This window comes from Protopterus annectens, chromosome 1.part1, assembly GCF_019279795.1.
Source record: "Protopterus annectens isolate FY-2018-M chromosome 1.part1, PAN1.0, whole genome shotgun sequence".
NCBI lineage: Eukaryota > Metazoa > Chordata > Ceratodontiformes > Protopteridae > Protopterus > Protopterus annectens.
The window spans coordinates 170,964,162-170,984,339 of NC_056726.1; the positions used below are offsets into that span (position 1 = coordinate 170,964,162).

Here is a 20,178-nt window from a genome sequence, read left to right on the forward strand (position 1 = left end):
GGAAAACACACTGGCAGACAACTTAAGCAGAATTATGACAGACCCACACGAATGGAAGTTGCATCCTCAAGTCTTCTCAAAGACAACTCAAGTATGGGGACAGCCAGACATAGATCTATTTGCTACCCACAGAAATTACCAGTTGGAAAAATTCTGCTCAAGGACCTATCATCCACAGGCAAGGACCTATCATCCACAGGCATGGAAAGTGGACGCACTCTCTTTCAACTGGACAGCATTGACAGTCTATGCCTTCCCTCCTCTACCGAACAAAGTCCTATTAAAAACCAGAGCAGAGAGGCCACAAATGATTCTCATTGCTCCAGACTGGCCACGACAGCATTGGTATCCTCTCCTAAAAAGCCTGTCACACTCACCACCATAGATCCTATCTCAAGTTCCTCTTCTGTTGTCCCAGCACAACTACAAGACCCTTCACAGCCAGCTCAGAACTCTAAATCTAGCTGCATGGAAAATACCTTAATTTGCCAACAGACTCCCCTCTCCAAAGAGATACAGGATGTCATCTTGGAGGCCAGGAGGCCCTCTACTAGAAAAACCTACTCCGCCAAATGGAAATGATTTTGTTCCTGGAATCAAGCAAAGGGCCAGAATCCTTGGGTAATAAATATACCTCAGATTCTACAGTACCTAGCTGAGATGTTAAACAGTGGCCTTTCCTTCTCTTCCATCAAGATCCACGCTTCAGCCATTTCAGCACAATACAATACGGATCCTCCTTTATTCTCACATCCTCTATTAAGGCAGCTCCTCAGAGGGGCAAAAAATATAAAACCCCCACGGAAGCCACCAGCTCCAGCTTGGGGCCTCAACTTCGTATTGGAGAAGCTGACACTGCCTCCTTTTGAGCCGGCTTCTTCAGCAGAGCTACAATACTTGTCGTGGAAAACAGCCTTGCTTCTGGCTATTACCTCAGCATGCAGGGTTTCGGAGCTACAGGCTCTCATGGCTGTGCAACCATTCATTATTTTCCATCAGGACAGGGTTTCCTTACGAACCCAACCCTACCTTCATGCCAAAGGTAGTATCCAGTGTGGCTTTGAATCAGACTATTCATTTACCTACCTTTTATCCAAATCCACAGAACAAAGGTGAGAGGCTACTACACTCCTTGGACATTCACAGGCAACTTCGCTATTACTTGGACAGAACAAAGTCATTCAGGAAATCTGAGCAACTCTTTGTGTCCTATGCTACAGGTGCTCAAGGAAAGGCTATTTAGCAGACTATTTCAAAATGGATAGCCCACTGCATACGCTTTTGTTATTCATTTCATGGAAAATCAGTGCCTGCATACATCAGATCCCACTCCACCAGGGCTACAGCTACCTCAGCAGCTTTCCTCAGGGGGGTCCCTACCAAGGACATTTTGGAAGCAGCTACTTGGAGTTCAGTGCACACTTTCACCAAGCACTACCACCTTCCACTATACTCATAATCTAGAGTGGGCTTCGCCACAGCAGTCCTGCAGGGCATTCTAGCCCCTCCAAATTCCGCTTAGTACCAGCCACCCTTACTTAGCTTTGGGATTCTACCCAAGTGTGATGACTGCAGCTGTATGCACGATGAACATAGTACAGTTTTGTACCTACCATAAATGTAGATGTTCGAGTGCTCATACAGCTGCAGTCCAGGTTACCCTCCCTCCATCCCCTCTTAGGACAGGACTTATGACAAACACCTTTAACATACAACCTATTTGGGGTATTCCTTCATGGTGTATTTGCTTGCAACTACTGTTTTGATTTATTTACTTATGTATGTTTGCATAGCATCATGTATTGCCTTCCTTTCTGGGGGCACCTGACATTTGGGGCAAGAAAAACTGAAGAAAATGGTGTCGGCTGCCTCTTTTATACCCCTGCCACACTGACGTCAGAGAGGAAGCGATGACAACCGACGCCGGACCAAGACTTTGGAATTCGGCCGACCGAGGACCCGCCTAATGGCAGGATAACCCAAGTGTGATGACTGCAGCTGTATGAGCACTCGAACATCTACATTTATGGTGGGTACAAAACTGTACTTTCAGCAGATTTGACATTGTGATCTGTTGAATGTTTTTACGTTCGCTTTTTTTTTTTTTTTTTTTACTGTGTTCCGAGCAGGATTTATTTTGTCCCGCAACATTTTAATAGTAAATCGTATATAGATATAGATGGATGTGTGTGTGCTTGATGTCATTCTATTTTACAAGGTCTAACTTCCTTTAACATCACAATTCTTAATATTTTATGTGTATAAGGCTGTACAAAAAGCTATTTGTATTCCTTTCCAAGATCTGCCCAAATGGCCATATGTGATTCTTTTACCTGGTCGGACACTGTGCCTGTCATGTGCTCCCATTTGGGTACAGATTCTTTGTCCTTAATCAGATATTTTACTCTATATTTATAACACGTCCAAATCTGGAAATCCCAAATCACTCTATTCCTTTGTCAGCATGATTTTTTCACCATTGCAGTCTTCTTTTTTCTCATACCAAAGAATATTCTAAATTTCCTATCTCATATTCTTTCGTATCTGATCTCTATCTGTTTATACTTAAGTCTGACCTGCATAATGAACCATTGGGGCCAAAATGATCTTAATCACTTGGATCTTATTGTCGATATCCATAAATAATTTCCATATTCTTGTATAATCTTTTTGAGTAATTTCTTAACGCATTTCTTTAGCTATGTGTTCAACATTCCATTTCAGTCAGATTCTCAAATATCTCATGTTATTATGACCCCACAAAAAAGAGGACGCTGTGTATCAAGTCATGTGTTGGGGCATAAATTATTACTGTAGCCTTTATCTGTGTTTCACTTACTTTATATCCTGACATACTGTGAAAATATTCAGTTTATTAGACATCATTTTTATATAATGTCCCAGTATTATGTCATCTGAAAAATGGAGTATTTTCTCTTTAGCATTTGCTGATTAATGTACAATTATATATATGATTGTCTTATGTCAGTGGCTACTGGCTTCAAATATAAAGCACAATTTAAGGTAAAAAGTGGACACCCCATTCTATTTCCTCTTGTAATGTTAAATACTTCACTCTGCTCACAACCACACTTCACCTTGGAGCAACAGTAATTTTTAAGACCCAAATAACTCCACAGATCTCTTCATAAAAATTTTCCAGCTTACTCTAGCAAATGTTTTTTTTCAGCATCCAAATCTGATAATATATTTGTGTCCAGTGCCTCTCTTTGAGTCATAGTGGTTCTGTTAATATTGTCAAACATTTGCCCACCTTCTGTAAACCCACCCTGATCCTGATATTTTTATTCCATACAATATCTTTTTTTCGTTTTGCCAAAATCATCATAAACAGTTTGTAACTATGATTGAGTAAAATTGGGTCTATAGGACTCTGGATCAGGAGAACCTTTTCCATCTTTTGGTATAACTACTGCCACTGCTACTTTCTATGTTAAGGGCACATCCTCACCCAGAACAATATTGTTAAAAAGTCAGACTTTCATTATCTCCTCCTTCTACCATTCTATTAGAATTCCATCTCTACCAGGGGATTTCCCCACATTCTGGTTCGTCGTTGCTTTTTAAGTTTGTTTCCTTTATTTTTTGTGTTAATACTCCATTTTGTATTAATGCTTGTTGAAGAAATTGAATTGTCTCAAATATGTTACTCTTTCTTGGTATTGCTGTCAACCTCTTCTGTATTGAAATCATTTGCCACCATATTTTCTATTGTTCATTCCTACCCTATCTTTCCTAGAATTCCTGATGTTAGTTTTTATCCTTTCAACCATTTTGTTGCTGCATACAGTGAACAAGCAGTTTGGTTGCTACAGTGTTTTATTGTTAAATATTACTTGTTCATAGTTTGTAAGTGCTCTTGCATGGGCATTCTAGCTTCTTTCAGTTGCAATTCAACCTGTCATGTTCCATTTTTTCTTTTTTTCTTCTGTAACTCCCTTATTTTATTAAAGTTCTTTAGCTGCATAATGTGAATATTAATCCGTATCTTACTTGCTTTCATTGTGACTAAATTTCTAATTATTTTAAAAAATCTGTATTGATTCACAACATTTTAAAGTATGAGGAGATACATCAGTGGGGAAAAAAACAAATCATAGTAGCATTTTCCCTTATTTTCATTGTGTGTGTGCGTGTGTGTGTGTGTGTGTGTGTGTGTATATCTCAATCTATATATCTATATAGGTTTACTGTCACAACGACGAGCATGCACAATGCTGAACCATTTCCACGAAACCTGTACCGCCAAAACGTTAGAAAGATGACAAACTATCGAAAGTCGACATTTTCCACCACACCTACAAACAAGTGCTAACATGGGTCAAAAAGGGGGCAAGATTTTGCGGGGAATATCGGCGTTCGAGGTTTTGTGAAGGTGCTGTTCAGAGTTCACGGAAGCAGGGTCGCTGTTGTGGCCGTTGACATTATGGAGGTAAACCTATATATGATTTCTTATTAAAATTTTTCTTTCAGTCCAACATCACATAAATTGCTTAAGCCCTGCCATTCCTTTAGCCTCACTCCTCCTAAGTCAGCTTTCCATAGCAAAGCTCAAATACCACATGAAAAAGTGAAAGGTGAGGGATCTCTTGTGTAAAACACCCTCGAGAAGTGCTTTAAATTGATTTGCAAAAAAAAAAAAAAAAAAAATGTGGCATGGTAAAATTTTTAAGCTTAAGTAGCCACCTGATTAAACCTGATAAGAATCCATGCAGAAAAGGATGACCTCCTACAGTTTTATCCTATTACATCTACACTGATTGTCAGCATAATAGTCTGCAGTGATAATTTCTTTACAGTTGGGTCATTTTTGTATGTTTGGTTGTAATCCATGTCCTTTTACAGAAGATTTGTGAAAATGTTTTGTGTGTTTTGTGTATCTTTAGTTAACAGTGTTTTCTGACGTATAGTAACAATTTTAATTTTAAACAGATTCTAGGAAACTGAATCAAAATGCTGGGCATGGTACAACCTCATCTGTTCCATCCCAGGTCCGTCCTTCATTGCCTCCACAGTCGGCACTTTTACAGCAAAGTATTGCACAAGTTGCATCAAGCTCAGCTTCACAGACAACTATGCACGTTTTTCCTACAGGTAAAGTTTTATAGAGCTGTGTATGATCCTTATTAAGAAATCATAAGTTACTGCAGTTGAAGGAATACTTTCATACATTTCCCAGATTCTTTTTACTTGAAATATAATGATCACTTGTTTCGAATTGTTAAATTTTTACCTTTTTGCTTATGCCTGCCAGTAAAGAATAATTCTACACGCTCTTCAAGAGTCCATATGTATTTTCTTAAGGTGGTGTCTGCTGGTTTCAGTTACAGTCAGAATTTTGGAACATTTTATCCTGCAAGCAGCATACTGAAGATAAGTGTGATAATATGCAGGGCCGGCCTTAGCTGAAATGGCGCCCTAGGCGAAGTAGTGCTCTGGCGCTCCTTAAGCCCCACCCACACCACACATGAAGCACCCCTGTTTGAGCCACACCCACTGGGTCATTCCCCAAGAAAGCCACTCCAGTCATTTCCTTAAATTATTTAAATGCTTAGGAAGAAAAAGATACCTTGTAATGTAGTTAAACTGCAGCTACCTTTGCATATGTATTTTCTACTTGAAATACCAGAGCCAGATCCTGGTCAAGAAGAGTAAGGATAATAGACCGCCACCCCAGCAGCAGCCCCCTTCTCAGCCATTCCAGTGTTCCATTATTTGGTTATCTCACCAGTTACCATGCATACTGTTCTATTTGCGTCTACAGTGATTACAGATATTGAAATAAAATAGCTCAAACACAGATAGCCATTTGCTAAACAAACAATACAGTCTCACAGTGAAAACAGACTTAGCATGAGCAGTAAACTTCTCTGCCCTTTAAACTCACATTCATTGAAATGGCAAAACTCACATTCATTGAAACGGCATGAAAACCCACATTCATAGAAATGCATCTGGTTGGTGGAGAATTAAGTTTACCTTTGGGCTGTTTTCAAAACAGACTCCTTGCACACATTTTTAGGGCCATGCATACATGTATTTATTCTTTAATTCACTTTCCTGATTGTATTGAATTATATTGAATTATATTCCTTGTATAATACAGCACCATTTGTTAGAATATGTTTTAAATTTGTAGTTATAAGCATTCTTTTAATAAGCAATGAAACATAATGTATGAACCAATAACTACCCATTCCAGAAAATTTCAACAGTAAAAGGCCACTCAATACTTCTGTCATTACAATCCACCAATATTATTCCACACGCACAATCTCTGCAGAAGTAAAATCATCTGAATTCCACATTAAAGAAATCTGTAACTAATGAAGAGGTTGCTACTGGCAAACAACTTTACATATCAATGTTATCTACACATTCAGTGCCTGCTGCCCTTGAAAATTTAATTGCCTATGTTACATTAAAAAATTGGTAAGTTGGTAATGTTGCAGTAAGAAATGACTAACAAGTTCACAGTCACTAGGTATCTCATACAAAAGGACATACTCAGGTGTGTAGAACCCCTATCCCCCCTTATAATGCACCAAATAATCAACAGTCATATGGGCACTGCACATCAGCACTCCATCTACATGGTGTGGGAGTGGAATCCACAGCCTTCTGCACCAAAGGCAATTATGCTACTAACACTGTTTTCACGTTCTACAACACAGTGTGCCATTTGATATACAAAAAACAGCTAGTTGTACATTGAAAACATTTACACTTGTTACATACAGTGTGTTAAATTTGTAGTTTTGAACATTTTCCAGTAAGTAATGAAACAAAATGTATGATCCAATAATGACAAAACTGCCCATTTCAGAACATTTTAATCATAAAAGGCCCCTCAAACTTCCTCAAACCGTATCAGTCAGTAAGCACAATCTCTGCAGAAGTAAAATTCATCTGAATAATTCTACATTAAAGAGGTTTGTAACTAATTAAACTTGCTGTTACTGGCAAAGAACTTTACATTTTACTGTTCCATGTACAAATTCAGTGCTTGCTGCCCTTGAAGAGTTGTAAAGAAAAAAAATGGTTCACTCGTAATATTGCAATAGTGAATGACTGAGAAACAGACAAGTTCATAGTTACTAGGCATCTTAAAGGATGGCACACTAAGGAATGCAGAGCCCCTATCCCCTCTTAAAATGCAACAAATAATTGGCAACTAGGACATTACATACCATGCCTCCATACCTCTCAACCTGTTTGCACAAGAAATCTGAACAAAGCCTTAAATAATGGGGGAGGGTGCAAAGGCCCCTAAACAGGGGCAGATTATAAATATTGCTCTTATAAACTTAGAAAGTTGCTAGAATAACAACATTTGTCTTAGCATGAATTTTCTGAAGGAAATAAAGGCTGAAAATCAAATGTATGACCTTTAGTTATTTAAATCCTCACTGATTTGCCAGAAAAAAACAAATTTTATGAGAAATCGGTCAAAAATTTGAGGCAAATGTCTGGACATTTGAGAAGTATGCATACCTCTCAACCTCTTAGTGCAAGAAATCTGGACAAAGCCTAACATGATGTAGATGCAATGGTAGAAAAAGTAGAGACAAGTATTAAATATTGCACTTTTGTAACTTAGAAAGTTGATTTTTTTTGATCTACAAAAACACTAACATAAAACTGCTTAGCTTAAGATCATTCTTACGTTAAAATGGCCCGCAAAAAACCCTGGGTATTATGCAACTAATATCAGTATTCAAAAAATGTAAACTTGTATAAAAAAACAAAGTAAACGCAGCTACGCTCTTTTTAGCGATATATATATATATATATATATATATATATATATATATATATATATATATATATATACACACACACACACACACACACACACACACACACACACACACACACACACACACACACACACACACACACACCTCAACCTCAGAGTAAGAAATCTGGACAAAGGCCCAAAAATTGGGACATTTTTAAGTATTGCTCTTACAAACTTAAAAAGTTAATTGAATAAAAGTTTTTGCACTAACAAATTTTCTGAATGGTATGAAGCCTAAAACTCAAATGTCTGTCAATGTTTTCTGACTTAAGTCCCCAATGATTTGGCAGAAAACCACAATTTTAATAATAGGCCAAAAATATGAGGCAAAAGTCTGGACATTCCACAAAAATCTGTACAGTTGAGAGGTATAAATATATATATGAAAATCATTATTTTAGGTGGCTAAGTGGTAAATCACAGAACTACAAAATTTGAGGACAGTTGAGAGGTATGTCGCACACACACGCAGCTGCTCTCTCTCACATAGCAACACACACATGCACACCGACTCTCTCACAAAGTCACAAAGCAATACACACATTCTCTTTCACACAGAAACTAATTTAAATTCCACACTCCTACACCCTCGTACAATACACAGATACACACCTTCTCTCTCATACACACACCTACTCTCACACACAGTAAGGTACGCACTTTATCTCTCATTCAAACAGAACGACTAAATTAAATTACACACACACACACACACACACACACACACACACACACACACACTTACTTACCTTCTTTTTAAACGAAACAGCCACCCGCATACATACAGAATGAATCCCTTTCAAAGTGCTTGTTCAATTTCCACGCGCCACCATAAAACGTATTTGCATCAGTGTTGGTGAACGTGCGTATGACATACATATATTTCTCCTTAAAGGTAGTGGAAGCCTCCTCATCACACTTCAGGTATAAAAGTGGGAGGGCACTCGCTCCTCCCCCTTGCCCTACGATTCCGGCACCCTATGGTTTATTTATTAATTTTAATTAATGTACTTTTCTTATTATGCGTTCGCATAATAAAAGTAAATTAATTAAAATAAATAAATAAATGAACACAAACTGCGCCCTTTACTAGGCCGGCCTAGTTTGCATATGCCTAAGGCCGGTCGTAATAATATGTACTAAAAATATTTTTGAATTTGCAGAAAGCTTTGTTTCTACTTGCACGTTAGTCATGTGTTGCAGTGGCTAGTTCAAGAAATCTGTGTACACTAATTTCAACCTTCAGAATTTTAAAACTAATTTCTCCTGTAAATGGAATGTTGAACAAAATCCCATGGTGGAATTTACAAGAGATTTTTGAATTTATTGAAGCTTTATTTATTTAGTGTTTCCTCCTACAATCTAGATGCTAGAGAGTTTTAAATTTTTGAAAACTTTTGTTTCTTTTTGCAAGCTAGGTGTTATTTGTGGTCTTAGTGACTAGTTCAATAATTTTTTTTTAAATTTTTTAGTAATTTCTGGATCTGCAAGTCTGCTTACTTTCCATTTTATTTTCAAATGCATTTTGCTTTTTAGCTTACTGAACCAAATAGCTTAGTTCATTCACTCTGTTTGTTCGTGGTAGTTGGAGAGAAAAGATTTATACATTCATCTCCACAAACTTTAAGCCTTTTTTCAGTGTTGCGCGAGTGTGTTACTGAAGTTAATCCTCTTAGAACCAGCCATATATTTGGACTGCACGTAATATGTCATTGTTGTATATGCCTAGGGTGTAACCCACTAACTTGGGGGCAATATCTGTAGATGCTATGGCTGACAAGGACCTAAAAGGAGATGGCAATTTGCACTCTGTAAGAGTCGTGCCCCGCCCTGCCCCCCCCCCCTCCTTAGGTACCACCTCTGGAAGATTTTTTTTTTTAATTCCCTGTCTGTAAGAGAAAGATGTTAAGACATCCTTGTCTAGAATTACTTTTGTTTCTTCATCTTGCTGGAATATAGGTGCAAAGCTTCTCCAGTCATCTCATGTGATTATTATTGCAGCCACCTTTTCAGTTGATATTGCCTTAAAATCCTACTTCATTTATAGTTCTCCAGCCCCAAAGAATGATAGATTGTTTGGGATACTCCCTGTCAGTATTTCCCTTTGTGATGATTTTTCTGTTGACAAGAGGGTTGTTGATGGATAACTAGCCCTATTCGCAGTCCCATGATGTGAAGTCATGCATATTTACATTTACTAGCAATAGAAGCATAATGGTGGAATAGTCCTAGTTAAGCAGTGGCTGCATTTGATGTCTTCTTTATTTATTACATTCCTGCACCCCTAAAAACCGATCTGGTAGTTAGGGACTGGGAATCTGTATAGACAGAAAACTGACTTTTGATCACCATGTATCCAGTATTATAAGAAAGTACTTTTTCATTGCACAGCTATTAGTAATGGTATAGTAACTAGGTCTAGGAATGAGATCATTCCATTGTATTCAGCACTTACTAGCTTGATCATCGAGTATAATGTTCCCTTCATTATGTACCTGTCTAAACATTTAACACATCTTGAACAATTACAATCCTTTCTCACCAAGAAAAGGGCCCTTGCCCCTCTTCTCACAGGCCAATGAGGGGTGATCTTTGACTCGTGTCCAGAGGTTCAGCAGGCAGTTTCCCTTCAGATCTGCTGCATATTTGTAAGCCTGTTGTTGAAATAAACACCTGCTTGAGATCGTAATCTCTTCTGCAGCATAAGTAGAACTTACTGCACAGATAGAATCTCAGTTATTTGGAATCACCTTCTTTACTCTAGTCAAGGTAATTGGGTCAAATGGATGGCAAACATCAAATTCATCTCTAATTTAACACTGTTCTACTTTATGGGTAGGGGTGAGATGTAAATGTTTTGCTTGGATTTGTGTTATTCGGACTTAAATTACAAGGGCTAAAAATTTCATGGGAATGTAGGGCTAGGCTTCAAAAGATCCTCACTGATCAATAGCCTGGTAAATACCTGTTTACCTATGTCAGCCTATGTCAGCCATGTAATGCATTTTACCAGATGTACATTTTTTTTTTCAGTAGCAGTGTATTGTGTCAGGACAGAAATTTTAGGATCACTGTAGTCAGGTACCTACGTTTCATTGAGTAGATAGATGCCAGGTCTCAGTTTGTCTTGTAGTAAGTGAACTTTACAGCTGCACCCATCAGTTAGCACTTTAACACATGTGCTTATATGTCTTTAACTTAATGGTGCCTTTAGCCTCATTCCTGTATTTGTAGCATGTGCTCCGGTTTCCTTGTTCATTATTGACAATTCTCAAAATGTAGTTGATAAAGCTGGCAACTCGTACTTTGAATATTCTAGTACCAGATGTTGCACAGTATTTGAAGTAATCATAAGTAAGTTATCTTGTCTTTAAGACTGTTGCTACTACAGTCCATGCCTGATGATTCTGTGCTTTTCGGAGTATAATATTAAAACCATGTAGGAACTTGATTAGTAAAATTAAAGCTAACATTGGGGAAGTCTCTTAGTGGTTGATGAGGTTGCATGTCTTCATTGTTTCCTACATGTCATGAGGTTAATTAAAATTGATTTAAAAGGAAATTCAGGTTGTGGTAACTGATCATGTGATGGTTAGAATACTGAAGTGATGTTAGAAGTAAAAACAGTAACTTTAGCAGAGACAGAGAATGTGGAAGAAGTCTGTGGTGGTGTTGATTGTGACAAGGGCTGATCACCTTAGAGTGTTCATTGATGACTAAATATCAGGAATACAATGAGACGTTCGGAAGAATTTTTTTTTTTTTTTTTTTTGGCATATTTTTTGATTACTAAAAACATAGTGACTGGAAGATGTTCTTCGTATTTCACTGTTGCACTGTTGCAGTCATTACATTTGGGTTATCTGCTTGCAGGTAGCCCTCACTCAGCCTGATTATCAAAGTCTTGGGTCCTGCATCGGTTGCCGTTTCATCTTCCATGACATCAGATAGTCAGGGGTATAAAGCATGCACCCAAAGCCATTACATCCGTCTTTCTTGCCATGCGGTGCCCGAAGCAGGAGCCATTTGCAAGTGCCGGTCGGCCGACTCCTGAAATTTTCGTTTTCGAGTTTCAGAACCGAAGTCTTCAAAAAAGCTAAGTACCCCATTGGGAATCCTTTTTCTTGCTCTAAACCGATGTCAGTAAAAGTTAACAATTGTATTACTTGTGGAAAGCAAATACCTCATAAAGATTTTCATTCGTACTGCATTCCTTGCTTGTTTGCTTGCGGTGGTATAGCGGTAACGTTGTTACCTCACAGCAAGAGATTCTCCAGTTCGATTCTCGGCTGGATGCCTTCTGTGTGGAGTCTGCATGTCCTCCCACGATCGAGTGGCCTCCGAAAGACATGCGTGAATGGGTGTCCCTTCGCTGAAGGTTGGGCGTCGGGCTGGCAACTCGGCACCATCAAAATCTACTGCCAGTTATTAGCGGACCGGAGTTCCGCTGTGGCGACCCCTAACCGGGAAAAGCCGAAAAGACAAAATCCTTGCTTAGGCCCAGACCACGATGTCCCTCGCTGCCAGTTTTGTGCCATATTCAATCCTCGATCTATTCATTGTCGATCCATTTTCGCATCTAACTAATTTCGGTACTTAAGCCATCCGACTACCGACATTCTGAAAAAACGTAAAGATAAAGACAGACAGACCGCATAGGTCCAAAGCTGATGACGCTTCCGTTAAGCTAGTCGTCAGTTCGCCGGTACTCAGTGAGGCACTTTCGCAGCCCCTGATACCTGCTACTTAAGATTCGCAGGCCTTTACAGAGACCCATTTGTATGCCACGAGTTGCTTCTTCGACTATGGAACTTGCGGGTATCTCTACCTTGGATGGGTCCAGAGCCCCTGTGCAGACATCGGATTCAGAGGGTGTATTCAGGCCTACTGGCTTGCATATCAAACCGATGTCATCTTCTTCTTCAGGGCCTAAAACTCGATCTACACCTAGAAAACCGATGCCCAGACCGCATGGTTAGGCCCCTGTGCCTAAAAAACAAATTATATGAATGGCTGAAGACCTTATTACTCTAATCAGGGGAAGCTAGCCTTCTCCCTCTAAGAGACCTAGAACTGATTTTCCTTCAGACTCTTCTGATTAGGATTCTGAAATTTTTGTTTCTTCTGATGACCAGGATTTGCCCTTATCTACCTATGAGGATTCTGATGTAGAGGACTCTATTCCCTCTGCTTTCCCTCCAGAAGATTTTGATTTTGGTGAAACTTTGCATACTCTTAGGGAGCATTTCTGCTGGGAAATCCAGGATTACTCTGACTCCAAAAAGAGGCTTAGGAAATTCTTACTCCTACCTCAGCACAGGCCTTCTTGGAATCTAGCCTGGCCCCAGACACTTTACCTCCGGCTCCCAGGAAAGCTGACAGGTATTACAGAGTACCTGACTCTCACAGGTTCCTCTTTAAGAATCCTACTGTGGATCCAGAGACCATTTCACAGGGTCACAAAGGCATTAAGGCTACTACTGCCAAAAACCCTACCCCCTCTGATAGAGATTCCAGGGCCCTGGACAGATGGGATAAGAAGGTATACACTTCTGCTACTTTGGCCATTAGGGCCTGCCATTCTCATATGTTAAAGTATCAGCAGCATATTATTGGATTACTTAAACAGAAAATGATGTTGATTCCTGACTGTGCTGAAAGTAAATAATTACAGGATTTAATGCATTCTGCTGAACAAGTTGGTAAATATACTTTGCAGTGTGGTTTTGACTCCTTAGAGTCTTCTTGCAGGGCTGCTGTCACTGGGTCTGTACTTAGAGGGCATGCTTGGCTTAAGGAGCAAACTGCCAGATCATGTTAAAGCTAAATTACTGGATGCTCCCTTAAACCAAGACCGCCTGTTTGGCAACAAAGCAGAAGAAATTCTTAAAAAGATGGAGGAAGAAGCTAAATCTATGCAAACTGTTACAGATTTCCTGCAAGTACAGCCTCCCAGATTTTGCAGGCATTGGCCTTCTAAGAATTGGTCCTTTCCTGTCTCTTCCATACCTTCTCAGTCCAAACCCAGGACGAGCAGACCACCCAGGCTTCAGTCTCAATGTACTCACAGGCCTAAGCAGTGGGGGGGCTCCCACTTCCAAAGCTGGAAGTAGTAAGACCCCCCCCCCTTTGGTAAACTGTCACAATGACTTAACCTTAAACCTTCCAGGCCCTGCTCAACTGACTGCTCCTTTAGGGGGAAAGATCGTCCTGCATGCAAAAAAAATGGGCACTCATTACCCAAGACAAATGAGTTTTAATTATAGTTTCCCAAGGATACAGATTCCACTTCCACACCTTAACCAACTCCAAATGGTTGGCCAGACCTATCCCCAAATCAGTGGGCAGAGGCTCAACAGCAGGTTCTCTCTCTTCTAAGTATCAGGGCTATTCAACCTGTCCCAGAAGAGTATTGGGGGCAAGGTTTTTACTCAAGACTTTTCCTAGTACCCAGAAAAGACAACTCCTGGTGTCCTATCCTGGAAATCCCAAAATTCAAAATGCTAACTCTTCATCAGCTGCTTCCCATGCTAGGAAAAAAATGCCTGGTTGGCAACAATAAGGGAATCTTGCAGAAAATACCTACGCTTCAGAGCACTATCAGTTCTCTGCACTACCCTTTGGCTTATCTACTTGCATCCAGGGTATTCACAAAGTGCCTAGCTCCAGTCATTGCATTCCACAGGCAAAGAAATATTCAAATATACCCATACCTGGACGATTGTCTAATTCAGGTAGAAAGCCAGGACATACTATTAAATAATCTAGCATTTGTAAAGAAACTGCTAACCTCACTGGGGTACACCATAAACAAAAATAAATCACACCTAGTACCCTGCCAACAAATTGTATTCCTGGGAGTAAGCTTGAATGCAACTTCCCAGATGGCCTGCCTCACGCCAGAGAAACAAGTTTATTTGACAGCCTACTTCAAACTACTGGCCACAAAGACCCAGCTGTCTGCAAGGAAAATACTGCAAGCCCTGGGGTTCATGGCCTCTTGCATTCTACTAATTCCATATGCAAGACTGCATATGAGGAAAATACAGTGGTATCTAAAATGCCTATGGTGTCAACATTCTCCGGATCTGGAATCAATGATTCCTATCATTCCTTGTATAATGAGAGTTCCTTTGGTGGGCAGAGGCCTGCCACCACAAGGCACTGCCATTCACTCTACCCCCTGCTGCCCAAACCCTAACAGACGCATCAGACTATGCATGGGGGGGCTCACTTGGCAGGGCAATGCATTCAGGGCAAATAGAACCAAAGTCAAATGCACCTGCATGTCAATCAAAAAGAAATGTTAGCTGTACAGAATTCTCTAACAGCCTTCAAGGACCACATTCTTCCAGGACAATTATTGGTAAAGACGGACAACACCACTGTTATGTGGTACATAAACAAGCAGGGGGGAACCCACTCATACCCCCTCTGCAGATTAGCCATGGCACTGTGGAACACAGCCTTGGGCGACCAGGTGCACCTACAAGCTCAATTCCTGCCAGGCAACCTAAATACACTGGCAGACGACCTAAGCAGAAATCTCAGGGACCCACACGAGTGGAAACTGGAACCAAAGATATTCAACATTTTGAGAAACAAATGGGGGAGCCCATAGATAGACCTGTTTGCCTCCCCTCAGAACTACCAGTTGGACAAATTCTGCACAAGGACTCCCCACAGACAAGCTTGGAAAGTAGATTCCTTGTTCTTCACCTGGGAAAGCCTCTCAGTTTATGCCTTTCCCCCTCTGCCTATCCTCTCGAAAGTTCTACTAAAGATCAAACAGGACAAACCAAGGACAACACTCATTGCACCAGACTGGCCACGCCAACACTGGTACACCCTCTTGCGCAGTATGTCACTACTGGAACCATGGCATCTGCCTCAGACCCCTTCCCTACTGTCCCAGCAGGAGGGTCAGGTTCTGCACCCCTGCTTCACACCCTGAACCTGGCATCCTGGCTAATTACCTGAGTTCTCCTATACCATCCCTCAGCAAGAAAGTACTGGATGTCATCCTGGAGGCAAGGAAGCCTAGTACTAGACAATCCTATGCTGAAAAGTGAAAAAGATTCTGTTCCTGGAGCCAGACTCAGGGGATCGGCATAACAGTGTCCAGTTTACCATATTCTTCAATACTTAACAGAGATGCTTCACAAGGGCGTTTCCTTCTCTTCTACTAAAATGCATACCTCAGCCATTTCAGCACATTATAATACCTGGGACCTTAACTTTGTATTGGAAAAGCTCACTCTACCTCCTTTTGAGCCAGCTGCAACTGCACAGTTGAAATTCCTTTCTTGGAAAACAGCCTTCCTTCTAGCCATCACTTCAGCTAGAAGGGTGCCTGAATTACAGGCCCTCATGGCAGTGGAGCCTTTCATCATCTTTCACGTGGACAGGGTGTCCCTCAGGACCAATCCTTCCTTTATGTCCAAGGTGGTATCCAGTGTGGCCCTTAATCAGTCCATTCATTTGCCAACCTTCTTTTCTAATCCACAGAACAAAGGGGAACGAATACTGCACTCCTTGGATGTGCACAGACAACGCGGATTTTACTTGGACAGGACTAAGCCTCTCAGGAAATCTGAACAGCTGCTAGTTGCCTTTGCTGCAGGGGCAGAGGGGAAGGCCATTTCAAAGCAAACCATTTCTAAGTGGATAGGCCATTGCATTCATTTCTGGTATAAGCACCATGGAAAACCTACCCCACAGGGGATAAGACCCCATTCCACCAGGGCTGCATCTACTACTACAGCCTTTCTCAGAGGTGTTCCTACCAGGGGCATCCTAGAAGCTGCTACCTGGAGTTCTGTACATACCTTCACCAAGCATTACCACTTGCCAATTTTTTCTAAATCCAGAGCTGGTTTTGCCACTGCAGTCTTGCAGGGGTGTAAAGCATGCAGCTGACGCCATTACATCAGTTTTTCTTGTATAATCAGCATCAAGGTGAGTTGCTATTGGCCTAATGGTTAATGTGTTTGCCTTGCAAGCACAAGGTGCAGGGTTTGAGTCTCACAAGGGATAATTGGCTAGGCTTAAAATGGCTCACAAGGGCAGTTAGCTTAGTACTAATCTATGAACCTGTGAACCTAATAGCTGGTCCTAATGCCCTCTAATTGCCTCCTCCCTTCCTTAGCTTTGGGAATCTACCCAAATGTAATGACTGCAGCAGTGAAACACGAAGAACATAGTACAGTTGTGTACACTTACCATAAATGTAGATGTTCGAGTGTATTCACTGTTGCAGTCCTAGTCACTCTCCCTCCAGCCCCCTGACTTCTATTGACTATATCTCTCTTCTTGTTTACTATACTTAAGCTTTCTGGTGTATTTGCTTTTTGTTGGAGGTGTAACCTTGTATATAATTGCTTCTCATTTTGGGGCACCTGACATCTGGGGCAAGAAAAACTGATGTAATGGTGTCAGCTGCATGCTTTATACCCCTGACTACCTGACGTCATGGAAGATGAGACAGCAACCGAAGCAGGACCCAAGACTTTGATAATCAGGTCGACTGAGGGCTACCTGCAAGCAGATAACACAAATGTAATGACTGCAACAGTGAATGCACTCTAACATCTACATTTATGGTAAGTGTACACAACTGTACATCTGAAGTAGGATATTCATTTGTCTGCAACCTGTGGGTTATGGATCCGATATCGGATCCGAACCGGCATAGTTTCCAGCTATGGATCCAAGCTCTCAGCTCCTCCCCTCACCCATAATGCCCTGCTCTACCCTCATGACCTCAGATCTTGTTTGCCGCGCTGGTAACTGGATGTGGTTTCTTTAGCTCTCAGCTAAGTGGTATTTTCTTATATAGAAATTGAAATTTTTTGCTTTCTTTAAACTTTTTTGTGTGAAAGTTGTAGGTTCCCTTTGTGTATTGACTGTTTTTAGTTTAAATTTATTTACAGTAGTATTTTTTATTCCCTCCCCTCGCTGTGCATGAGTGTGTGAGGCCTGTGTGCTTGTTTTAGTTTTTTTTTGTTAAGTTACTTCTGTAACTTTTGGGAAGTTTTGACTATGGCTGACCAGCCTAAGTCATTCTTTTCTAAATGCTCCGAGTGTGGCCATAAGCTCTCACCGGCTGATGGCCACACTGGTGTGTTAGTGTCTTGGGGTTGAACACCTCACATCTGGCTGTTCCATTTGTGTACATTTTTTCAGTAGCAGTGTATTGTGTCAGGACAGAAATTTTAGGATCACTGTAGTCAGGTACCTACGTTTCATTGAGTAGATAGATGCCAGGTCTCAGTTTGTCTTGTAGTAAGTGAACTTTACAGCTGCACCCATCAGTTAGCACTTTAACACATGTGCTTATATGTCTTTAACTTAATGGTGCCTTTAGCCTCATTCCTGTATTTGTAGCATGTGCTCCGGTTTCCTTGTTCATTATTGACAATTCTCAAAATGTAGTTGATAAAGCTGGCAACTGCACTTTGAATATTCTAGTACCAGATGTTGCACAGTATTTGAAGTAATCATAAGTAAGTTATCTTGTCTTTAAGACTGTTGCTACTACAGTCCATGCCTGATGATTCTGTGCTTTTCGGAGTATAATATTAAAACCATGTAGGAACTTGATTAGTAAAATTAAAGCTAACATTGGGGAAGTCTCTTAGTGGTTGATGAGGTTGCATGTCTTCATTGTTTCCTACATGTCATGAGGTTAATTAAAATTGATTTAAAAGGAAATTCAGGTTGTGGTAACTGATCATGTGATGGTTAGAATACTGAAGTGATGTTAGAAGTAAAAACAGTAACTTTAGCAGAGACAGAGAATGTGGAAGAAGTCTGTGGTGGTGTTGATTGTGACAAGGGCTGATCACCTTAGAGTGTTCATTGATGACTAAATATCAGGAATACAATGAGACGTTCGGAAGAATTTTTTTTGGCATATTTTTTGATTACTAAAAACATAGTGACTGGAAGATGTTCTTCGTATTTCACTGTTGCACTGTTGCAGTCATTACATTTGGGTTATCTGCTTGCAGGTAGCCCTCACTCAGCCTGATTATCAAAGTCTTGGGTCCTGCATCGGTTGCCGTTTCATCTTCCATGACATCAGATAGTCAGGGGTATAAAGCATGCACCCAAAGCCATTACATCCGTCTTTCTTGCCATGTGCCCAAGCATGAGCCATTTGCAAGTGCCGGTCGGCCGACTCCTGAAATTTTCGTTTTCGAGTTTCAGAACCGAAGTCTTCAAAAAAGCTAAGTACCCCATTGGGGATCCTTTTTCTTGCTCTAAACCGATGTCAGTAAAAGTTAACAATTGTATTACTTGTGGAAAGCAAATACCTCATAAAGATTTTCATTCGTACTGCATTCCTTGCTTGTTTGCTTGCGGTGGTATAGCGGTAACGTTGTTACCTCACAGCAAGAGATTCTCCAGTTCGATTCTCGGCTGGATGCCTTCTGTGTGGAGTCTGCATGTCCTCCCACGATCGAGTGGCCTCCGAAAGACATGCGTGAATGGGTGTCCTTCGCTGAAGGTTGGCGTCGGGCTGGCAACTCGGCACCATCAAAATCTACTGCCAGTTATTAGCGGACGGAGTTCGCTGTGGCAAACCGAAAGCCGAAAAGACAAAATCCTTGCTTAGGCCCAGACCACGATGTCCTCGCTGCCAGTTTTGTGCCATATTCAATCCTCGATCTATTCATTGTCGATCCATTTTCGCATCTAACTATTTTCGGTACTTAAGCCACCCGACTACAGACGTTCCGAAAAAAACGTAAAGATAAAGACAGACCGCATAGGTCCAAAGCTGATTATGCTTCTAAGCTAGTCGCCAGTTCGCCGGTACTCAGTGAGGCACTTCGCAGCCCTGATACCTGCTACTTAAGATTCGCAGGCCTTTACAGAGACCCATTTGTATGCCATCCGATGGTTGCCTTACTGTCAGACTATCAGGGGTGTAAACTAAATGCAGGCTGTACGCCTAAACATCAGTTATTCCTTGAAGCCATCAGGGAGTCTCTAGAGCCTAGAACTGTTTCCTTGCAAGACATCGGTTTGATCTACAAGGATTTTTTTTTTTTTTTTGAACCTAATGCTGGTCCTAATGCCCTCTAATTGCCTCCTCCTTCCTTAGCTTTGGGAATCTCCAAATGTAATGACTGCAGCAGTGAAACACGAAGAACATAAATTGTACACTTACCATAAATGTAGATGTTGGTGTATTCACTGTTGCAGTCCTAATCCTCTCCCTCCAGCCCCGACTTCTATTGACTATACTCTCTTCTTGTTTACTATACTTAAGCTTTCTGGTGTATTTGCTTTTTGTTGGAGGTGTAACCTTGTATATAATTGCTTCCCATTATGGGGGCACCTGACAT

The 20,178-nt window shown here is 40.7% G+C and overlaps 1 protein-coding gene across 5 annotated transcripts in view; it reads left to right on the forward strand.

Moving 5' to 3' along the window:
- LOC122804204 (activating transcription factor 7 interacting protein) overlaps positions 1-20,178 on the forward strand; it is a 758,747-nt gene that overhangs the window by 651,049 nt on the left and 87,520 nt on the right. For all 5 annotated transcript variants that reach the window (XM_044073945.1, XM_044073934.1, XM_044073906.1 and 2 more), the window contains one exon: positions 4,954-5,115. In XM_044073945.1, coding sequence (XP_043929880.1) covers positions 4,954-5,115 — 162 coding nt within the window. The remainder of the gene's footprint in view (positions 1-4,953; positions 5,116-20,178) is intronic.